Source organism: Saccoglossus kowalevskii, chromosome 7 (assembly GCF_978046115.1).
Source record: "Saccoglossus kowalevskii chromosome 7, keSacKowa6.1, whole genome shotgun sequence".
Classification (NCBI taxonomy): Eukaryota; Metazoa; Hemichordata; class Enteropneusta; family Harrimaniidae; genus Saccoglossus; species Saccoglossus kowalevskii.
In genome coordinates, this window is record NC_140647.1 from 19,687,131 (window position 1) to 19,710,255 (window position 23,125).

A 23,125-nucleotide genomic window follows, 5' to 3' on the forward strand; every position below is an offset into this window, starting at 1 on the left:
CGTGTTGTTAAGTCAGACGATTGTCAGTAATATTTTTTAATTATGTTTTTCAACAAATACTCTTATCTGTATTTTACAGTATAAACGTTAATTTTGTACTTAAAAATGAATAAAAGAAAAGAATTGTTGAAAGATGATTATGAAACACCGCGCTAGAAGTATAGCGCTAGTGGACCACTTCACAGAGCACAGTTGGCGCTATGTGATTGGTTCAAATTTGACCTCGGATGTAAACAGATGACTGACCTCGCGCAACCAACACGTGTGGAAGTACATCTTATGATCGCTCGTATAATCTATAAAAACAACGCTATTTACAACAAAAAGACATGATTTGAATGTTCACGTATAATTTTGACGATAATGGCTCTCTTTACTATAAACAGGTAAGCTACCAACGTCATAAAATATCGCATATGTGTAATATAATACTGCTGATGCGCATTCCAAAGTGTAGCTGTTTCACGTGTGTTTCATCACTGTCACCGTGTTGAGGGACGGTAGTTTTATGTATGTACTAAAGGTACCAATGAGAAAATCAATTTAACAACGATCTTGGATTGTCAATCGTGTCTTAGTTTCTCCAGCTCGACAAACAGACTTTTGTACTGCTACATTGAACTTCGTGCAAATGTATATTACGCCATACCAAGGATGTTTAAAAATGCATGTGTATGCAACTTTGATATCTATCTCAGAATACCTATGTAAATAGCCATAGTTTTGCGTCTTCGATGCTCTACTTGATATTACGATGCTATCCTAATCATCAAAATGAAACCCTGGAGCCATGAAAACATGACTACCGGTACTATGCACATGTGTACTGTGATATGTGATGAAGGTCTCATAAGATGTCACATGTTTCATGAGCTCATGAATTGCACATATAGGATGACAGACCACAGTGGACTTTTAAACAGAAATTAGTGTAGTTATAGATAATCCAAAATAACAAAAATGCAACATGTATCTATACCTAACAAATAAGCAAGGACTCAACTTGAAGGAGTTATAAAAAGGCACACACGATTACATGTGTGTATTTCATTCTAATCTGTGTTCATATATTTGTAACATTTTCTGCATCTGATTTAATGACTCATCAATATTGTGATACATTTCAGGTATATGGGAGAAGAGACGGATAGTCAGTTGTCACCAGATATCCTATTATCGAAATTACATCAGAAAGCAGAGCAGAGAAAATCACAAAAGTTAAAAAGACAATCAACTGAAAAAACTATCCATCTAGAAAAAAAAAAAGTGTGTGTCTTGGATGATGTATCTGGAGAAAAAAGTAATGATAAAAAGAAGTTAAAAAGGAGACAAAGGGAAAAGGGTGGTGATGATGGTGAAATCAATGAAGAGTGTGATATTTCTGGAGATGAGGTCTTGGTGTCTCCGCATAAAAAACAGAAAATAGCATCACATAAGAAACATGACATTTCTGATGGCTTTAAAACTGTGGATACTATCAAAATCCAAAAAACTGCAAAAAAGAGAAAAAAAAAGTTGCAAACCCAGGATGTGATTGATGCCAGTATTGAAAAAGATGAGACAGCAATAAACAATGTCACAATTAATGAAGATGGAGATGTAGAAGAAGACAAACTGAATGTCAATAAAATTGATAAGAAAAAAAGGAAAAATAAGAAAAAATTCCAAACAATAGAAACTGAAATATCAGAGGTAGATAGAAATGAAGTGGAGGAGAAGCCAACAAAAAAACACAAAAAGAAGAAGAAAACTGTCACTGAAAAGGAATGCAAAAAAGATGAACTGTCTGTTGTTCATGACGACGATGATGATGATGATGATGATGATGATGATAAGGAAGGTGATGAAAAAGAGGGTAGTCAGGATGATGTTACAGACAAATCAGGTTTCGTCATCCTTGGTGACATTGAGAATCAACAAGAGGAGAAAGTAAGATCAATTTTTTTAAAAACTGCATAGTTCTAATAAATTAATTTGTTCCTGGTCATGCAAGACTTCAACACTTGCATATGTAGTTGGTCAGATGTTTGATGTACACCAGCAGCCAGCTGAATCACTATATGCAATAATGCTTGCAAGCTTTCACAATTTCAAAAGCTCGAGAAGGCCTTGGAAACAGTAAAGCATAATATATTCTCTGTTCGCAGGTGCACAGAGTCCTGCCTGATTGGTTGGCAAATCCTTCAATTATTGACAATGACATAAGTAAAAATACAACCAGTGTAGATGAGTTGTCAGAATTGAATCAGAAAATAGTGAGCCGACTAAAAGAAGGTGGAATCACACACTTCTTTCCAGGTTGGTATTTTTTTTTTTTCATTTGTGATTATTAGTTTGAGAAGTGTATAGAGTTAATTTTTACTCTTCCATGCATGCACTCAAAAAAGGAATTATAAAATGAGGGTTAGCAACTCAGACATCCAATAAGGTGATATGCAATGAAGTGTCAATTGGAAAGCTTCAATTTTGTGATCAGAAATGAGCAAGGTTAAAATACTGTAAAACATGTTGAAAAAGCGACATACTATTTTAGTGAATTGTGGTAAAATGACGTAATAGCGAAATGTTGATTTAGTGAATCCCTCTTGTCTTTCTCTTGTCTTTGTTGATTTCCTGTTTTCAAAATACATGTCTGTCAAGTACAATAAGGAAGCTCGCCAAATTATTTTCTGTGTTTACAAAGTGTGTGTGTGAAGAAAAAGACCTTGTTTGGCTGCCATTTTGAATTTATAATGAAGTAATTAGCGACATCTTAAATTACCGAATTAGTTCTTTCGCTAAAAAGACATGCTTGTGAAAAAGACATGTTTTACAGTAATTCACGCTCTGCAAATATGCAAGGACGCTAGAAAAAGAACAACCTGAAAGGAACACTACAACTTTCTTGCAGACTCGCTCGATATTTACATGTATATGTAAATTATCATTGCATATTTGGTGACTTGAAATATGTGATTTACATCGCATATCACACCAGTTGTCTACCTCATATCTTATAAATTTTTTCGCATATCAATATCGCATATCTCACACCCATAATATTTATTTATGGTTTGGGGAATGCAAGATACTGTTTTATTTTTCAGTTCAGAGTCAGGTGATACCAGCGGTGTTACACAGCATAAAACATGGCATCCATACTGGTATTGGAGGCTATCGTCCAAATGATTTATGTGTATCTGCTCCGACTGGTAGTGGTAAAACTTTGGCATTTGTTATCCCTATTATTCAAGTAAGTATACAATATAGTGATTGACAGTGATTTATAAAACAGGGAATGTCACTTTTAGTTAAAGGGGAACTAAATAGAGCCTATTTTGGTGTTTGTATTTATCAAGTTATGTATATTGATTATAAATTTGAAAAAAAAAATTAAAAAAATGATTATCTTCAGAGTTATGATGATTTAAATATGAGAAACCATAAACCTGCGAAGGACTTCCGTTTGCGCCATCTTGCCATAAAAAAACGCCCTCCTGAGGTATAAACAGGTAAGGTAACAAAGCATGATGACGAAATAGTATCTGATTAAATATAAGCAACTTAGGGAGCCATAGTTAGCTGGACTGGTGAATTGACTTCTAGTCTAGGTTGTTTCGACTTTTACGTTAATGTTATTTACAAGCATATCAACATACAAACATTATAGACGTGCGATTGATCGAGACAGGCATTTTGTTTTGTTTTTTGTCTAACTGTCTAATAAATGCTGTTTCCAGTACTGCACTGTGTGGCGTGCAAATTATTCAAAGTATGGATGCTGGAGTATGCAATCTTGAGTTCGTAGGGTGGTGGTGGAAACATTTTCGTCCATGTATTCACGAGGCTGCACTGGCAAATCATGGGACAAGTGTCACAGGAACACCAAGCAGATTGTTCACAGACTTCCGTATAATTTGAAATAAAACTTTCATCCGAACAAGGGGCATCGTCGACGATATACTCTCATCACTCACACTGGACTGATCTGAATCGTCACAGTATACCGTACTTCCCTGATCATAAACCCGGAGGCATAAACACGTAAAGGAAAAGTAAGGGATGAGCTTGTACTCGAGGACCAACTCAGAAAAAATTATTTTGTTTTGGGGTTAAACACTGTAACCATCTTGCAAACAACGAAAAATTATCCAAAAGAAATATTCGTTCACCACGCCAGGCTCGGGAAAATAATACTTATTTTTGAAAAAAAATGCGTCGTTGATTTGAACGATACTTACAATGAAGAAACAAACATGTTCATAAAAAACACACACATTTTATTACAATACGATTTACATACCGTCTGAATTTACGGTGAAATAATGGGTAGGGTCTGTGAGGAAACAGTGGACGAAGGCATTTATCATTATCTTCGTTTTGGTATGTTTTCGATCGTACGCAAACTCGCGACGCAAAACAATTTTCCACCATGAGGTTTTTCAGCACGATTTGACCTGGAACAACTTCCTTTGACATAACAGGTCATGTCTTTCATTAACCAATCAAAATGATGTGTCGTAATGATGAAATTTTCCGATTATTGACGATGATTTTTTAGCGCAATGCGGAAGTAAATTACCGCAATGTTAAAATGCGATCTGTAGCACTGATTGCAACGAAAAAACGATGATTTTTTTCCCTAAAAACTGGTGATTCGCAATTTCCGAAATATAAACGACGGTTAATAGTAACCGTGGGTAAACTGAGTGTGGAGGAAGAATTTAAACACCTTTCTCGGTCGCCAACATGTCTCATCGTTCAAACCCTAGGCCTTTCATGATAGTCTCAAAGTAAACCATGCCCGATAACCAGGTACACGTCTTGACGATCACATTTTTGGCTTTTCCAAGGCTACTACTCAAAGAAATATGAATTACTCCAGAATTGCAACATCGATGTTCATCCTGAGTAAATGACAGAATAGCAACGATGCGAATCACGTTGTGTACGTTCGCCATGCACTCTGAACTTGAAATTAAAGCGAGTTTTCTTATAAAACTAAAAGCATGAACCAAACTAACATGCCAATCACGATTATTATGAAATGAAACACACCTTTTACACGCATATTTTAAAGAATATCGTCGACGCCCAGTAAAATCACTCTGGGCTTATAATCGTGAATGCCCTCAACTCGATAAATACCAAGTAAAAACATAGGGATGGGCTTCATAATCGAGAGGGGCTTGCGATCGGGGAAGTACGGTACTTTAACGCAATTGGGCTTTCACTCTCAGAATACTGTGGTTCAAACGCATAAGGCTCTAACCCAAGTTTTAAAAAGCACATTGTGCATATAAAAGTTGAGTTTATACTAATAGTACACAATGCTTGGCAGCATGAACGGCTATGTACAATGGCGTATACGATCAGATACTAAAACGTCATAGCTTTGTAAAGTACCCGGATGTTAAATATGTTCGTTTGTTAATTATTCCCCTCCATGAAAGACCTCCATGGCAAGCACTTCAAATGCCTATCCAAGCTACAGTTATAATTAAAACAAAATTAAACCACTGCAATATTATTTCGAATACAGTTTAGAATATACACAACTATAAATTAAGACCGCATTTAGGTTCGCTTTAAGGAGGTCCCTGTGAAATTGAAGATTATATTTCATCTTTTCAAATCTTTTATTATTATGGATTAATGGCATTAATAGAGGTTATCATGACTATCTTTTAAAAAACTAGAGTCAGAAATATGATGGGGGGAAAATGGAATATGTCAAAATTTTACCTTGTGACATGGGAAAAAATCATATATTATTATTGTTATAAATCTTAATGTTGTTAAGACATTTTTAAAAAAATCACATTTAATCAAAGAAACTACTGGTACAAAATACTTTTATACTTTGATCAGGGTTTGTGCTAGTGTCTCGGCAAGACGAGTCCCACTTACAAAAGTTTAAGAAATTGAAATTTGGCCCTGGATAACTTTATTAGAGATTGGACCCCAGCTTGCCTGAAAAACTGGGTCCCTCTTCAATAATTGGAGTCCGGGAAGCAAAATATGGGGTTAACGCAATCCCTGTAAATTGATTTAATGTACGGGTAGTGTGTTTCCAGTGTGATAATATTTTACACAAAGGTAAGGTTTCTCAGCTACATGTATATGTAGTAAGGATAAAGCTCAGTCGTGCAAACTTTGAATTTAGCTTCAACTCTCTTAACCTTTTCACCACCAGTTATTTATTTTTATCACAAAATAGTCCCATTTATAGTCTGCACTTTTCTTCTTTTTTTTAGTAATAACTGAAAATTTACACAAATTTGTTCTGTTGACTTTAAAATTTGGGTTCCTTTCCAGAAATATTGAAGAATACTAGTATGAGAAAAAAAGTACAGAAAACATAAGAAAAAAAGTGCAGAAAAATTTGGGCAAGAAAGTCTGGTGCTGAAAAAGTTGAGGATAATCGTCAAAAGCTATCTAGTCAAATTTTAAATGCACTTACAAATTTTTACTTTGCTGATTGACAGGTTTCAAATAGAAAAAAAAAAGAAATAAAAATGGCTATGATTTCCCCATCATGGCGTTAAACCTATTTTCAATGTAAAATTGACCAAAATGTGTGCATAATTCAGAAACAAGTTCAGGTACCCCTAGTTATTTTTTTCAGATTTGCAGTCATTGACAAATTTCCAGAAGTTCCTATGTTAAAAGTTAGGATTGTCATCATTTAGACCTGTCAACAATTTTGTAAGCCATTTTACTGTCACCGCCATATTGTTTTAAACACCCTAAACAGCAACTTCTCTGGTTTCTGAATGTCTTGCTATGCGTGTCTCAAGATTGTTTTGTGATTAGAACATTTTGGGTCAAACGTATATCAATAATAATTGTCAAACTAATTCGGATTGACTCATTGAATGTCAATAGATGATGCATTTCACTATTAATTCATTTCATTCGATATGCTATATGCCAAAAAATGTAAACAAAATTTGTGTACTGACTTGGTCTTGCACGTCAGGAAACTCTTGCTGGTCAGGGATACAGGAGTGAGCATTATGCTATAGAGAGTTGATGCTGTAGTCATCCATTATATTTGACCTATTTTCTATATCCAAAATATTTCATTCATTTTAAAAAGTGATTTGAAAGTTACTACGAAAGCTGCCTTCTCTCGAAATGAGATTGTGTTACACTGTTGCCTTTCGTCAAAGCACCTCATAAAAATGAGTTGATCTAACCAGTGTTAATCATTGCAAACCAGTTAGCCTGACGAGTTTGCTTAGCTGGCAGTTTTGCTGCTCTAGTGTAGGAAACAATAGGACAGTAATCACCTAAGTGAAGTTTTGTGAGTATAAAGTAAATATCACAGAATTTTTTGAAAACTGTTTATAGTATCTCTTTCCTACTTATTTCTATTTATGCAGGCATTACTGAATCGTGTAGTGTGTCGTGTAAGAGCATTAGTTGTATTACCAACCAGAGATCTAGCCACGCAGATACATGAAGTGTTCACATATTACAGCCAAGGAACCGGACTCAAAGTGGCACTCATTGCTGGACATGGAACATTTCTACAAGAACAAGCATCATTACTTAGGGAAAGGTATTTGAATTATTAAACCATTTATCTTTGTATCTGGGAGGTATGTAAGAGTAGTGAAGTCTATTAAATGTTAGCTGCATTATTCCAAATTCGTAGCATTTGTTTTTTGTTCACTCACACTTATTAACATTTTTGAAAAAGAGCATTTGCTACTAATTTTAAAAAGTACAGCCCACACTTTGTGCACGCACATAACAGATCCCCCGATGGAAACCTCTACAGATAGCGATATATAAAAGGTATATAATGTTGTCAGCAAGCATTAATAGATTTCACAACTCTAACAATTCGGGAGGGGGGTTGACAGTTAATACCTTTGATTATTTGTGTTTAAGAGCTTGTGTGTAAATCATGTTTAAATTTTCTTTTACATTTTACACATTCTCTAATAGATTGTTTTACTTTCACACACAAAAAATGGCTTTTTTTTTTTTGCATTCAGTGACAACATTAGTCTTGCTGACATCGTCATTTCAACACCAGGCAGACTTGTTGATCATATCAATAAAACTCAAGGATTTACATTGCAGTATTTGAGATTTTTGGTAAGTATAAAATCATAATGAGGTCATTCGCAAATAGTCGCAGAGATCTTGTTGAGTTTTCTCCTCAAATAGTGTTGATTCTTTATTTTCATCGCATTCACTGTTCAAAATATTGTGGTTACATAGACATGACAGGAGAGAAAGCCGGTTAACGCTTTTTGAAAATATGATGAAGGACTCTAATTTTCTCGTCAAATCCAGTCATTGCATCTTACCCAAAGCTGCACAATGAAGATGTAAGATCTGGTTTATACGAAAAACATTGTAGGTTTACAAAATTTGTGAGATTTACAGTAGCTGTTTTAATATGTGTGAGGTAATAAAATGACGGTTCACAGGTTATCTGAGAATTTCAATTGTGGTTTACCTGATTGTATATAAACACAACTGTAACGGTTTATAAATTGCATAAGGACAGACAGACAAGACAATGTATAAACCATGTATAAACCAAGCACACTTGGATTCATATGCAAAGTGTAACTGCTACGAATAACTGTACACAGCTTTGTAAATAGGCATTGTCTTAGCTACATACACATGTAACAACAACATTACTTGTCAACCGCTATTGACCTTGCACCTAGGCTAAGACTGTAAGCTCTCGTCAAGGTGCAATATCTGCAGTTGAAAGATATGGGTCATACCATTACCAATCTCAGTGAAAACTGTAGAGGGGTGTCAGGGCTACATTTTGATGGGAATTATAGTGGTGATAGAGTATTTTCCTCATCTATGAACAAAAGTTGGCCAAGGAGTTAAAACCCACAACATTAATCACAGCAGGTGGGGACTCTAACAGCTTAGCTATTACAGATTCTAATGAATTTTTGGGGAAATGGACACCCTTTTGATTGCCACATTATTGCGTTGAATTATTCATGGGCAAATGACATAGCTTAAAGACAAGGACGGACAACCTATCCTTGACGGAGAGGGTCAGAAGAAAAGATGGGCAGAACATTTCGAGGAACTACTGAATAGGCCAGATCCACATGACCCACCAGACATACACCCAGCTAACCATGATTTGGACATTGACTGTAGTGTACCTTCCAAAGGAGAGATTCGAAGGGCCATAAATCAGCTGAAAAATGGAAAATCTGCTGGACCAGATGGCATTCCAGCAGAAGCACTGAAGGCCAACTTGGTAGCCAGTGTGGACATGCTATATCTTTTATTTGAGAGTATTTGGAAGGAGGAAAGCATCCCGTCAGACTTGAAAGAGGGATATCTAGTTAAGCTACCTAAGAGGGGGGACTTAAGTCAATGTTTAAACTACAGAGGAATAACTTTACTGTCAATGCCTGGAAAGGTTTTCAACAGAATACTTCTCAACAGGATGAAGGACGCTGTTGACCCACACCTGAGAGACGAACAAGCAGGATTTCGATCAGGTAGATCATGTGCTGATCAAATTGCCACTCTGCGCATAATCCTGGAGCAGTCACTGGAATGGAACTCTTCCCTTTATGTTAATTTCATTGATTATGAAAAGGCGTTTGATAGTGTTAACCGACCAACACTGTGGAAGCTTATGAAACATTATGGGATACCACACAAAATTACCAAACTTGTAAGGAATTCATACAAGGGATTGTCATGCAGGGTAATTCATGGAGGGCAGCTAACAGATGCATTCAATGTGAAGACAGGAGTAAGACCAGGGTGTCTCCTCTCATCCTTTCTCTTCTTATTGGCCATTGACTGGATTATGAAGTCCTCCACCACTCACAAGAGGAATGGAATCCAGTGGACTCTATGGCAGCAACTGGATGATCTTGATTTTGCAGATGACATCGCCTTGCTCTCACACACTCACAAGCAGATGCAAGATAAAACTGACATCATTAGAGACAAGTCAGGTCGCCTTGGACTAAATGTTAACCAAACAAAGAGCAAGATTTTAAGAATCAATTCCTCAAATCAATCTGCCATCAGGTTGGAAGATAAATCACTGGAAGAGGTTGAAAGCTTTACATATTTGGGAAGTAACGTGGATAAACAAGGTGGGACAGATGCAGATGTAAGAATAAGGATAGGGAAAGCAAGGAGAGCATTCCATCAGCTAAATAACATATGGCGATCTACAAAACTACCAAGGAATATTAAAATACGCATCTTCAACACAGTTGTCAAGCCGGTCCTCCTATATGGTGCAGAAACATGGAGAACTACAGTTGCCATTATTAGGAAAATACAGACCTTCATCAATACTTGTCTTAGGCGTATCCTCAGAATTTTCTGGCCTGAGGTAATTAGTAACCAAGACTTGTGGGAGATTGCTCATCAACAACCCATTGAGGCAGAGCTCTTGCAGAGACGATGGCGGTGGATTGGCCACACCCTACGGAAACCAATGCCTAATATTACTAGACAGGCATTGACTTGGAATCCTCAAAGAAAAAGGAAGAGGGGAAGGCCTCGTAACTCATGGCGCAGGGACATGGAGGCAGATGTTAAGAAGATGGGCTGCACATGGAAAGAACTGGAGACGCTGGCTCAGGACCGCTCTGCCTGGAGGAACCTGGTTGACGGCCTATGTCCCAGGAGGGGCGATAGGCGTAAATAAAAAAAAAAATGACATGGCGTATACATATTTTAGTATTCATGTAAATTAACCTACATTCAGTGATGTGCACGGGCAATGCGACTGATTGTGTGTTATAAACCATCAGTTTTGGTCAGAGTCTTGTAAATTGGGCTTTACATGAACTGATTCAAATACAATCATATACCAGGGTGTGCACACATCTTGCAGCCACATTGTGTTTCACCATACTGTCACCAGGCATTTAACATTATGCTGTTGTTTGAACAGTGTTTAACATAAAAACATTGTATTGCTCCGTAGATTATCGATGAAGCAGACAGAATGATAGATCAGATTTCACAGGATTGGATAAAAAATGTAGAGAAGGCAGCTTATAACGGTAATGGTAGGAGTACATCGAGGACATTACTTGGACCAATTACTGCTGCTAGGTAAGGAAGATATAATCAATATCCAATGAACATATCAAATATATCACCAGAGCTTCACCAGCCACATGTCCAAACACTTTGGTGTTCTTGGTGTATTGTTGTTCAGGCCTCAAAATTAATCAACAGTTTTAAAATCTGGTAGTCACATGGCTATATTGGATAGTATTCAGAAAACAGAGAGGACATTTGGAGATGTAAATCATGTTGGTTTCAACTCTCATTATACAGTATAGAAGTATTAAACAATTTTGAAATTTCATGAAAGCAACGTAAGATTGTATCATAAGTACTTATAAAGCAGAGAAATTAATATAAAATATTATTATACACATATAGATTTTGCAATTATCTAACTACATTGTCTTTCCTCAATTACAGTGTTTCCAGGATGCAGTTACCAGTAAGTGAAATTTTTTCAATACACGTACACTTTGAAGAACTAAGAACATGCATTGTTATACCGAGTGTCAATACCTTACAATGACAAGTGCTCTTCATTAATTTATGCATATCATCATTCAGGCCAAGCCTGCTCTCTGAGTGGATTCTACATATGGTGTAATTGCATAAAAATACTATTATAATAATAATAACAAATTTTATTTAGCATTTTCAAGTATTTACATTTGAAATTGAAGATGTAATTCTAACATTGAAGTCATACAGCCTAGACTTAAAATTTGTATAATAACCTTAAATGAGGTTATCATACAAATGGATTATTCAGCAAATTCACAAAGATCCAACAATAGCAATTTTCATAAAATATGGCTTCACCTTAAGGCTCCACCAATCCTCCAATTCCATGTGTCTGAGATTGTTCAGGCAAATGGTTAATATCCCCAAATTTTTCACCATACTAGAAATTTGGTTTGAAAAGAATGGCGTGTATACTAATAAAACAAACTCTATTCCTCAACATGCACTATGCATGCACCCAGTGACCCTGAGACTTCATCAGTACAGACATTTTGGTTTAAGTTTGGGGATAAGTTTTCTATTCGCCCTACATGTGTTTGTATGGCAATTTATATGATTGGATGAAATGAATTCAAAGGGGATTTTCTGTTGATGTTTAACATGTCCGTCAGTGTTTGACGTCTCTTGATGTCAGGGTTCTCCCCAGGGTATTACAAAATAGGGGTCCCCAACATCTTATTTTCGATTAACAATAGAGATAATTTAGCATAACAATGAATACAATAGAGGCAATTGACTTTTTAAATGTTTATGCAAATCATGCTATTTTATGCTATTTTCCTGTGGAGAACACGGGTTGTTGGTTTGACCATGGAACTATAAACCCCAGGAAGAACAACCACTTCGTTTCCTTTGAACTATGATAGTTGCCGCGATGTCGAATGTTTATTTTGACTGTTTATTTTGTTGCATTAAAAAATAAGCCGATTTACGCAAATGAACGTTTATCTCCGACTATCGGTCATTTTCGGAGTCAATCGGACGACTCCGGGAGATCACGTGACCAAGTTGTTCCGGTTATAGCATAAAAAAACAATGGCGCCAAGACAAAAACACTGATAAATGATCGACATTCAACGGGAAAAAAAAACACATTGCCACTTCTGGCGATCGAAGGGAAACACGGAATTAGTCAGGATATCTCAACAACAAACAGCTCACCAAACCCCATGTTTCGCAAACTTTCGCAACCTTATTTTTTCGAGGGTTGAAAAAAACAAGAAGTAATCTAAAAACGACATTAAAAATTATGAAAACTCGCTAAAACTCCGACCCGTTGGATGATTTCCGGTACACTGAAGGTCACCCTGCAGACCGACTTGTTTGCGCATGCGTAGTGAACGAAATATTTTACTGCGCAGATATGAAAAATTTTTTTCAAGTTTTCCGTTTCCAGCAAAGCGGTTGAAACGGGCGTATCGGCGGCAACTAACATGGAGTATGACTAATGTCGTGGAAACAAAAGCGAAAGCACTGTAAGATAAACTAAGACAAAGGTTTTTTTAATCCTCTTAGTTTCGTTGTTCTTCCTGGGGTTTATAGTTCCATGGTTTGACCCAACTTGTTCTAATCATTTAACAATTTTGAGATGTGCATAGCAAACCATTCAGCCATTTTGCTATCAGTGTTGGTGTTTTGGTGTTCAAAAAACAATTTGAAAAAGATTTTGTTGTAGATAAAATGAACATTAATAGTAAAACCAGTATGGAAAAACCAAAATGGCTGAACAAATAAGTTATGTTTCCTTTTTTTGTCTTCTAGCTTCAAAAACTACTGTTCTCTGCGACTCTTTCCCAGAATCCTGAAAAACTAGTTCGGTTGAATCTTTTCCGTCCAAGACTATTCACATCAGTTGTCAAGGGAACAACAACTGCAGACACCACTGGCACAAGTCCTGGGGATTTTGTTGGTAAATTCACCACACCTGCTGGTTTGAAAGTGAGTTTAATTATCAATGGTGTCTACATCTAGTCGTGTTTGTGGTACCTCATTTGCCACATTCTTTGATTTCAGTCAAAGCACTTTTGAAATGACCACAGTCACAGAAATATTTCATTTGAGGTTGTTGCTCGAAATTTGAATAGTCATATCGAGAATATTAATGTTCAAGAAGTTGCCCTAATATCAGATGAGACAAATGAAACTTGCTGATATTCTATTTCTGGTATGGAGTTTAAAGAACATCAACTAAATTTACTGTTGCATTGAAAAACTCACTGTATATGAGTCCACGTATTCAATTTTGTGGAAGGTGTTTCAGACATTGATAGAGTGCATTGTGTGTGTACATCAAGTGATTATAAATTATTATTTTCATAAATAAAAATGTCTTTTAAATTAATGTATGCAACTGCTTTAATTATGCTGTAAAGATTCCAATATTAAATCACTAAATCGCAAGACAAATGTGCATTTTTAGAAATACTACGGTAAATGCTAAATGAGAATGTCTGTACAATATCTGGTTTAGTGTTTATCTGAGACTGGTTTTGTTTGTTTTCTTGCTCAAATTGGCAAAGCAATAACCTTGCTCACATCTTTTTCTTTAATCGAATTATTATAAGCATACGCTGCATTTGTTAATGCCATTATATAGAAATATGCTTATATGAGGCATGTATTGAAATTACGTGAATGCATATCTATATTGCATACCATCATCTTATAATTCCTTGTCATAAATTTGTTGATAGGAACTTCTGATCCAGTGTACACCTGCTGAGAAGCCACTGATGGTGCTGCATTTACTGAAGGAATTCAAATTATCACAAGTACTGTGTTTCACTAATTCAGTTGAAGCAACTCACAGGTGAGTGAATAATTGCAATGTAAGCGCATACAATGTTATATATAGCAGTGGTTTTGTTAAGAAACTAAATAGCTATCTGATTGGCTAGCTCAGTCAGCTACTGCTATTTTTAAGACTCGCAACCTTTCTGATTCCTAAATTTAGCTGCAAACACAATGTCCTACATGTACAATTATTTGAGTACTACTACCGATATTTGGTCACATACAGATTGTGTGAGAATTACATTTGACTTAAAATATTGGAATCACAGTTGAACTAGAATGTAAGCTGTATGCATTATAATAATACAATAAACAAAATAACTGATAAAATTGTTGCAGAGTTGTTTGGTTTATTCTTCGGAACAGACATCCAGGTATTTTCATCACCTGGCAACCATCACAGTAAAAACAAAAGCCAAAAACTCTCAGAAAACTGTACTTTGAGATGGTTGTTGAGATTCCCCTGAACAGATTATCCCTACATGTGTAACATATATAAATCTGGCTGCTCAGGATTACTTCGAAGTTGAGTTTGTCTTGTGTCCTTGACGTTTATTGTATTCATCAGCTCTTTGACCGGCGTTTCACAGCAGATTACACAGAGCCATATATAGAATAGTGGTGCACATCTTAGAAACATAGAACACTCTGTGATGTATATATTATGTCAATTAATACTAATTCTGAATTTATTCTAACGTAGATTACATTTATTAATCAAATTGTTTGGTGGTATTGAAGTAAACGAGATATCATCAAATTTGAGTGGACCACGGAGAAGTAAATTATTGAAGAAATTCAAGAATGGACAGTCACAGATGTATGTATAGTTGATTTAAGCCTGCATATTTAGTGGTTACCTGTATCCTCTCTTCATTTAGGTCTGGATTGAAGCTAAGAACTCAATGGTCTATAAGTGACTGTGAGGTTGACTCTTGTATACTTTTCTCGCATGATTTATAAACTGATAGTTGCCATACTAATGATAGTATGACTGTGCTATTCATAGTGATCTTGCAATATTTAGCATAGTTATATTTAAAATCTAGACATATGCAGAGATTGGGAAAGCGTAAGAACATTAGCCCAGTATCCAGGTTGAAGCATTGATTGTACTGTGTTATAAACTACCTAGCAGCAGTCACCTTCTCAGTCAGCAAGGTAGCCTGATATGCCCTCGCTGGTCGAACGGCATCAGACCTCACTAACGCTTGACAGAATAGTGTATGTCTCGTCGGCAAGATCAATATTGCAAATTCGCAAACTTCACGCCTTCTTACAATGAGTCTAATGAATATTCATTTTGGTGGTCATGGTAACACCGTCAATCGAAGCTGTGTTTGCATTGTCTGCAAAAATCACATACTGTTTTTAACAAGATGATAAACATTGGGCGGAATTAAACTCTGCCGTGAATGGTTACACTTTGATGGCTGTCACTATCTGACGTTCCTGCAATTTCATTGTTGGGGGAAGTGAAAAACTACATCGTTCTGTCAGGCGTGTGTTAAGTTTGTGTGTGACCTTGTCAGGTTATTTACAAGGCTGACTTTTTCCTGAAATGTAGATTATTTTCAAATTGGATTAAAATCTAATACATTGCTTTATTTTTAATAAGTCCCCCAGAGAAATTTCTAGGTGTGAACAAACTAGGTTAAAATATTTAGAGAATATCTCCCAATCAGACGATGGTTAGTTTATCTGTAAATGTATAAAAAAAAAAAAATATTTTGTTTCAACATTTTAACCCTCACCATGAAGATAAAGTATGCTGTTGAGCGGTTCAAAATGTGCATGGACATCCTAAATTTAAAAAGTCTCGGTATGGACTGATTGTATGCTGAATAAGACCTAAATTTGTCCACCAATCTAGTGAATTCTGTCCAATCTCTTTCATCTTGTGTTCGCCATGGGGTAGCTTACCTAGTTATTAACATATATAATTGAGCTGTGGTAATCCAGCATTCGGATTGGTTAATTAGCAAATTGACCTATCAGTCAAAGAACACAATTTCAGGTCAACTAATGTATTGGGGAAAAAACATGGCGGATATTGCATCGCATCACGTCTACATGTGGCCGTAAACATTCGCTTACAATGAAACTAATGACAATTCAACAAATTTATTTTTTGTACATTAATATAATCACTACTTACCGTAGTAATACTGGTAATCAACAATTGCAAAACTTCAATAAACAATGCAATTTTTAAATACGTATAAATGAAACAAACATTTAAAAAAATAAAAGGGCAGTGAAGAGTCTTTACGCGGGCAAAACAAAGTTGATCTTAAATAATGCAGGGTACGGTGATCAGTAAACAAAGTTGACCTCTTGTGCGCAGAACGATCAGGCCTGGTTTGAATTTCATTCTGAGATGTGATCTTCATCACTGGAAAAGCTGGATAAAATTTTAGATGACAATTAAGTGAGCAATCTCTGCCGAGGCCGAAATTTTGGAGGTCAACAAACAACGAAAACCCGCCAAACAGGAGACTGAGTTTTTTCGGGCTAGTGTCTAGTGTATGCATTTTTGACAACATAATATCATGGACATTCTTCAAATTTGCACGCTGATATTTTTGTTTACTGTACACTAGAAAAGCAACCTAACACCTACACTTCTGCTCTTATTGTAGTTTAATATGTTCTGACGCCATGGCTAGAGGCATGGACATTGTAGAAGCAAATGCCGTAATTTGTTATGACGTACCACCATTTATTAAGACCTATATTCATCGTATTGGTAGAACCGCAAGAGGTGACAGACAAGGCACTGCGTATACTCTGGTATTGGACAAACAGGTTAGTCTGACCTCATCATTACTTTTGTGGCAGTGACCCAGGGAATCATAAAGCTATGACATTGAACTCAATTGTAGCCATGTGCAATGACATCAAAGAAAAGACCAGTTCTACGCAAGTCATCAGAGACCACTCCATCATTTCTATATACCAGTAATTGGTGACCATAGTTCAGATGTCAGCATTGAAGGTAGTAATAATACAAGACTTTTTTTTTATTATCATTTTACAGAAAAAGAAATTCACTGCAATGCTCAGAGAAGCTGGCAAAGAGAACTGTGAGTGGATGAAAGTAAAACGCAAATTATTAGAAACGCTAACAGAAAGCTATGAAAATGCTTTGCAACAGTTGCCAGCTATCTTAGAGGTAAGCTGTGGTTTTTCTTACTTGTGTAAATTGTGTGTGACTTTTGTATCAAGTATTCTTGTAATATTTATACGTTATAGCTGAGATATTGTCTACCTCGAACTTGATGTTGGTAGAGTTCATGCCATTACATTAGCTGCACAAGTTTTTGTGTTTACCTACCTGAGGGTTGTATGTATAAGGCCAGAGAAAATATGATATTTTTTGTCCGAATTTTGGAAAAAATGCACACATAACAATGTGTATGTGTCATATAACCAATTTAATTAACAACGCATAGAAGATAATTAAAAATTAAAACCATGGTGTGCATAATATATGAGGGTAGGGGTTGATCCTTTTTTTTGGTGTTAAGCCCAAGATAGAATTTGATCTTTAATTTGTAGGTCCCACACAACAACACTTAACCATTTATTATGACCATAGAGACACCTCATTTATGTAAGCATATGCAAATACAGTACTGATACGGTAATTGGATATTTTGGGTTCAATATTTTTGAAACTGCACTTGACAAACCATATATATATATATAGCACAGACTAGTCTCCTACAAAAAGGGATTTTGAATGTTGAATGTTTTGAAATTTTGACACCTGCGTACTATATACAATCCATTCTGTGTGTAAGGAATTCTTAGACCATGCATGCACATTGTGCAATCATATTGGTTTGGGTAAAGCTTCTATTTTAAATCCTAATTACCATCTGAACTACAGGTCAACTGTAACTCTAGATAAGACTAAGTTAACAGAGTCTGTTCGTCCTTTTCTCTTATTCAAGGATATGCATGTCAGAGACAGAGGAACAGCGCCCTCATGCTATGGCCATGCGCCCCCTTTCCCTGGGGAGCAGATCCTCTGGCAACCATAAAATTCTGATTGACCAAGGATCACACATGGCCACAGTCTTCAACTGTGACCTGTCTGATAGTAATTTTGGCACCAAGGAAGCCATAGAATGCTCCATTTTAACTTAAAATTATCAAAAACTCCACACCCTGGTAGGAAGAACCCTATCTCCCCCCTTGGTGGCGCGGCTGAATTGCATGCAGTGCTCTCTGTTGCATTTTTTTTTTCTAGAAAAACTCCTGCATGTGTATGATGCATTTACCTTAAACTGTAAAAATCTTAGTCTGATGCCTGTTATAATAATTATGTACATATGTACATTTAAATATACCATTATTTCTCCATGTTCATGGTCAAACTGACTTAAATTTCAATGATCCAGTGTTAGTTTTGAGTGCAGTTTTATTAGAGTAATTATAATATTCACATTTCATTGTCCTGCATTCATGTGTCCATAGTAATAGATGGGTTATTTATTTATTTGTTTATTCAATACAACCACAACAGCCATATAAGGCCAATAACAGTGGTGTGTTAGTAAACACATTTGTTAAATACAATACAACAGTAAACAAAATTACAATTAGAAAATAATAGACTTAAGCTTCTGTTTTAAAGAAGACAATCCCAGATTAAAAATTTCCCAGTTTATAGTGGTGTTCTCACTAGACAAAATAAGCCTTTTATTTGAGAACGTTTTTAAAATGTGTGTGTGAACAGAATACGCCGTTGTGGCGTCGGCGTTTTTCACACCGTCGTAAAAGGGGTGGACCAGATCCTAAACGCCATTGTCACACCAGCTCTTGCACAATGGAATGTGCTGTGTGAACACAATATGACGGCCAAAAGCCCTCTATTGCCGACTTATTTATGCCTTACATTACACAAGATGGCGTCAGAGGTTACAAGTCGAATTTTCTAGCAAATTTCTCTTATCCCACGTTTGTAACACTATTTTTTTCCACCAGTTATTTCCGCGTTGTCCAAATCACATGGGTTGCTGGATCTTTTGTTGTGTTATTCATACACGCGAATAGCGTGAACATGAACCGATCATTTCTCAGTCTTATTCGACCTAACAAGTTAGCGATTTCTTGCTCTTCGAAATCTTGATTAATCGATTGTCGATGCTTTCTTCTCGAGCGTAAAAACACACGAAAAAACAAGAACAAAGCAAATGCATTTACCAGAGGGGTCGCCATTTTGTCGATTGACCTTTCCATTTGTTTATTGACCTTTCCGTGATATGATTCTTTGAGGGCGAAAAACACCTGTGTTTTTACTAAGTGAGTAGACAATTCAGCAGATTATCTAATATTTGCACAACAAAAAAACAGTGTCAACACCAGCGTTTTTTAGACGTGTGAGAACGTAGCTTATGTTGTTATTAAAAAACCCAGGCAAACGACTTAAAAAACCCATTCGTACTGATAACATATCTAAGATCTAATCTCTCCCATATAAATGACATATTTATGGGATTTATCTGATTTTTTGCACACATCAGTGTAACTCACTGTAAGTGTACACATTGCTGAACAATGGTAGATTACTATACTTGCCAGACTTGGACTTTATAGGGGTTATGAACTTTGCATTGTACTTGTATTCAAATTTGCATCGTTTAATAACCTGACACTTATCCTTGCTACCTAATCAACCATGTACTTTATAGATACACACTGTTATGATGATAGCTCTATCATTATTTGATACATTAACCTGTGAAAAATGTATTTTTACCAAAATTATCAGGTTTTAATTGAAAGTAGGCATGTTTATTTGAAAACTCAGATCTGGTTTTATTAAGTCGTGAAAAGTAATGGTGACTGACTGTCACAAACCAATCAATAATCCCTTATCGTGTTTTGCCCAAAACTGAACTAAATGTTCTAAAAACAAAAGACAAGACATAAATGAACAGTATACATATGAACTGATGGCAGGTGAAGATAATAAGCAGTTGACAATTTTAAAGAACAACCGAACAGGCCACAGATACCAAATTTTGCTTTATAATGTTTCTAAAATTAACTGTGTTGTGATCAAAATGGTATAACAGCCTGAAAATAACAACTGTGCTTAGTTGTGAATACATGTTTGTGAAATCGTTTACACAGTACTGATTAATGACATGCAATCATGGATTGAAACAGCTCATACATCGATGAGGTGCTTGCCACTAGAGGGCACTACTCATAGAAACTGTGCATAAGTTTCTTTCACTGATTTTTTAGATGCAAGTGTGAAGTTTGTTTACATTCAAGTACCAAAATTGTTTTCAAACATTTATTAGCTCTTTGTGACTGGTCGATCCAAAGATCTCAGTCCCATCATGACAATCTCGTCCTTATCAGTATTTTAGTGCTTGTAGTTGACAAGGTACATGTACCTTTGACCTGTCATTGTTTAAAATCATTGAGTTGTCATAGTAACTATGTTGTATTCTGTCTTTTTTGATCAACAGGAAGAAAGACAGAAAAAAACTAACAGTAGGAAAAAAGTGAAAATGGGAAAACCAAGAAATAAAAAAGTAATTGTGCGGTAGTCATCACCGCTATAGCTGTTGACTATGTTTACCTACCATCATCTACACAATGCAAACATTGGTGTGTACTTCTGAAGTATGTCACCTGACTAATACATGTCATTTGCTGCAATTTTATTCTCAAATTCAGTTATGAATCTTTTTTGCGGAATACCAAAAGTATGTATGAAAAAGTATGTATGAATAAAGATTTCTTGAAATTTATTTATTTTTTGATTGTTTTTATTTCAAAAATACAAAGAACTACTTGATTGATTGATTGATTGAATGTATTTAATTTCACGCTGCTCCATGACTACTATTGTATGCTATTGAAGCAAGGCATCATTGCTTTTAAAGTATTATCTGTATGAGCAATATTAATAAATTGTAAAAAATTTGATTTTAACCACTTGCCCATTAAGTGTGAGGGTGACTGTGAGGGTGACAGATCAATTTTAACCAAACTCAATATGAACATGCTGGGTTGTTGTGGCACATAGTGTTGTTTGGAGAGTTTCATGTAATCTCATTATTTTGCATAAATGTAATATTCCTAGAAAGCTATCTTAGTAGTCGGACAGCTGCTTCATAATGACTCAAATAAACAATTTTGTGCAACCGGAAACACGTTTTAAGTTTCACTGAATAAAATGATAGAATGTTCTAGGGTTCATGTAAAGGAGAGTGTCATGGCAACTAGGGTTCATGTAAAGGAGAATGTCATGGCAACTAGGGTTCATGTAAAGGAGAGTGTCATGGCAACTATTTGAAATTTGAACTAAGTACAATTATTGCATATAACAATTATGGAGTTGTCTCATTATGCTGACCCAATGATAAAACTCAAAGATCAAAGAGGACAATGTTCGTGTCAGTTGTCTGCTACATTAACAATTAAACTATGGCCAGTGGGTGATAAAAAACTGCCTTTGCTGCAGAATTTACCAGACGAAGAATAGATTATTTGATTAGCTAGTTTGATGAGTTTAAGTTTGCGACAAGTTGCGAATATCTGACAGATACTCACTTTCAATTAATTGGTAGCATGATTGACTGAATGTATAGCATGCATTCTACAACCAATGATTCTAACTTCATCCTACATTAACTTTGTCAACACTGTTACTGGAGACCCGCTGTACAATGCATCATCATCTCTGCCCACACATCTCTGCTGTCAAAGATTGACTTCTGTTCACCAAAGTTATTTGATGGGGAAATGGTGAAAAGAGCCAGAAAACGCCTTGAGAATCCTTCATATGCCATGCAGATTCCTACTGCCAAACCGGTCAAATGGTGGGGACCATAGAACACACACTATTAAAGAAGTGACACATAAAATACCAGTGATGCCATCAGAGAATGGCTTAGGCTCTCAAGATGGCAACACTATTGACATAGCAACCAGGACTCTTTGGTAAGTTGTCATGTTGTACCGTAATCCCTGAAGTTTCACTTGACAAAATTGTACTTCAATAAATGGCACCTACTGGAGACATGGATTCAACCCAGCTTTTTTTTATTTCAAGTGATTTAATGTACAATGTTAGTGTATAGTGTATAGTATACTATGCTTTTGGTGGCCATATTTCAGTGGTGGTCTGTACAGAATGCATCCATCCATGGGTTGCTTAACCTCCAGCTAGGATTCCATACAGTTTGGTGTGAATCTGCCTGGGCCTCCTCAAGGTCATATACGTTTTCTGGGACCAGGTGTACTGAATCTATACCAGTGTGGAAATCCTGCACAGAATCAGTGCTGTTCTCTCTGGCATCTGTATAGACATTCACACACTTTGCTACACGCCTCAGTCATATACTAGACGAGAGGTGACAGCTAGCGTAGTGGGTTTCCGTCACCAACTGTACTACAACTTCCATTTGGCCTCTGCTTGGCACTGCTGGTGTTTATACGATGTGTAAGGTGATAGTTCAACCCTCATGCTGAACATTTGGTATACCCATACATAAATGACTGGTTTCTCCGCCATCAACTAAGACATTCTTGAGATTGTTGGAGTTTGTAGTCAATGGGAACAAGTCACAAATAGAGACAACCCAAAACTTGACTTGCTTGGGGTTGTAGATAGACACTGCAGACACTGGTTGTATTCTGTTCCTCAGTCTATATGGCACAACTGAATCGGGGTGGGCATAGCTTGTTTGTTTTCTCAACCAATGACAACACTTTGAAAACAAATGAAGGTGTGTGCTGTGAT

At 36.2% G+C, this 23,125-nt stretch overlaps 1 protein-coding gene across 1 annotated transcript; it reads left to right on the top strand.

Annotated features, from left to right (window-relative positions):
* Positions 1-182: 182 nt before the first annotated feature.
* On the top strand, positions 183-21,128 carry LOC100374718 (ATP-dependent RNA helicase DDX51-like). The gene is made up of 14 exons (XM_085501264.1): positions 183-386; positions 1,128-1,929; positions 2,148-2,298; positions 3,087-3,232; positions 7,368-7,546; positions 7,989-8,091; positions 10,946-11,076; positions 11,455-11,476; positions 13,318-13,494; positions 14,250-14,365; positions 15,053-15,169; positions 16,992-17,157; positions 17,390-17,524; positions 20,844-21,128. Exons 1-14 carry the CDS (start codon positions 364-366, stop codon positions 20,922-20,924), a joined length of 2,349 nt encoding a protein of 782 aa, XP_085357390.1. The 5' UTR covers positions 183-363; the 3' UTR covers positions 20,925-21,128.
* Positions 21,129-23,125: the final 1,997 nt, after the last annotated feature.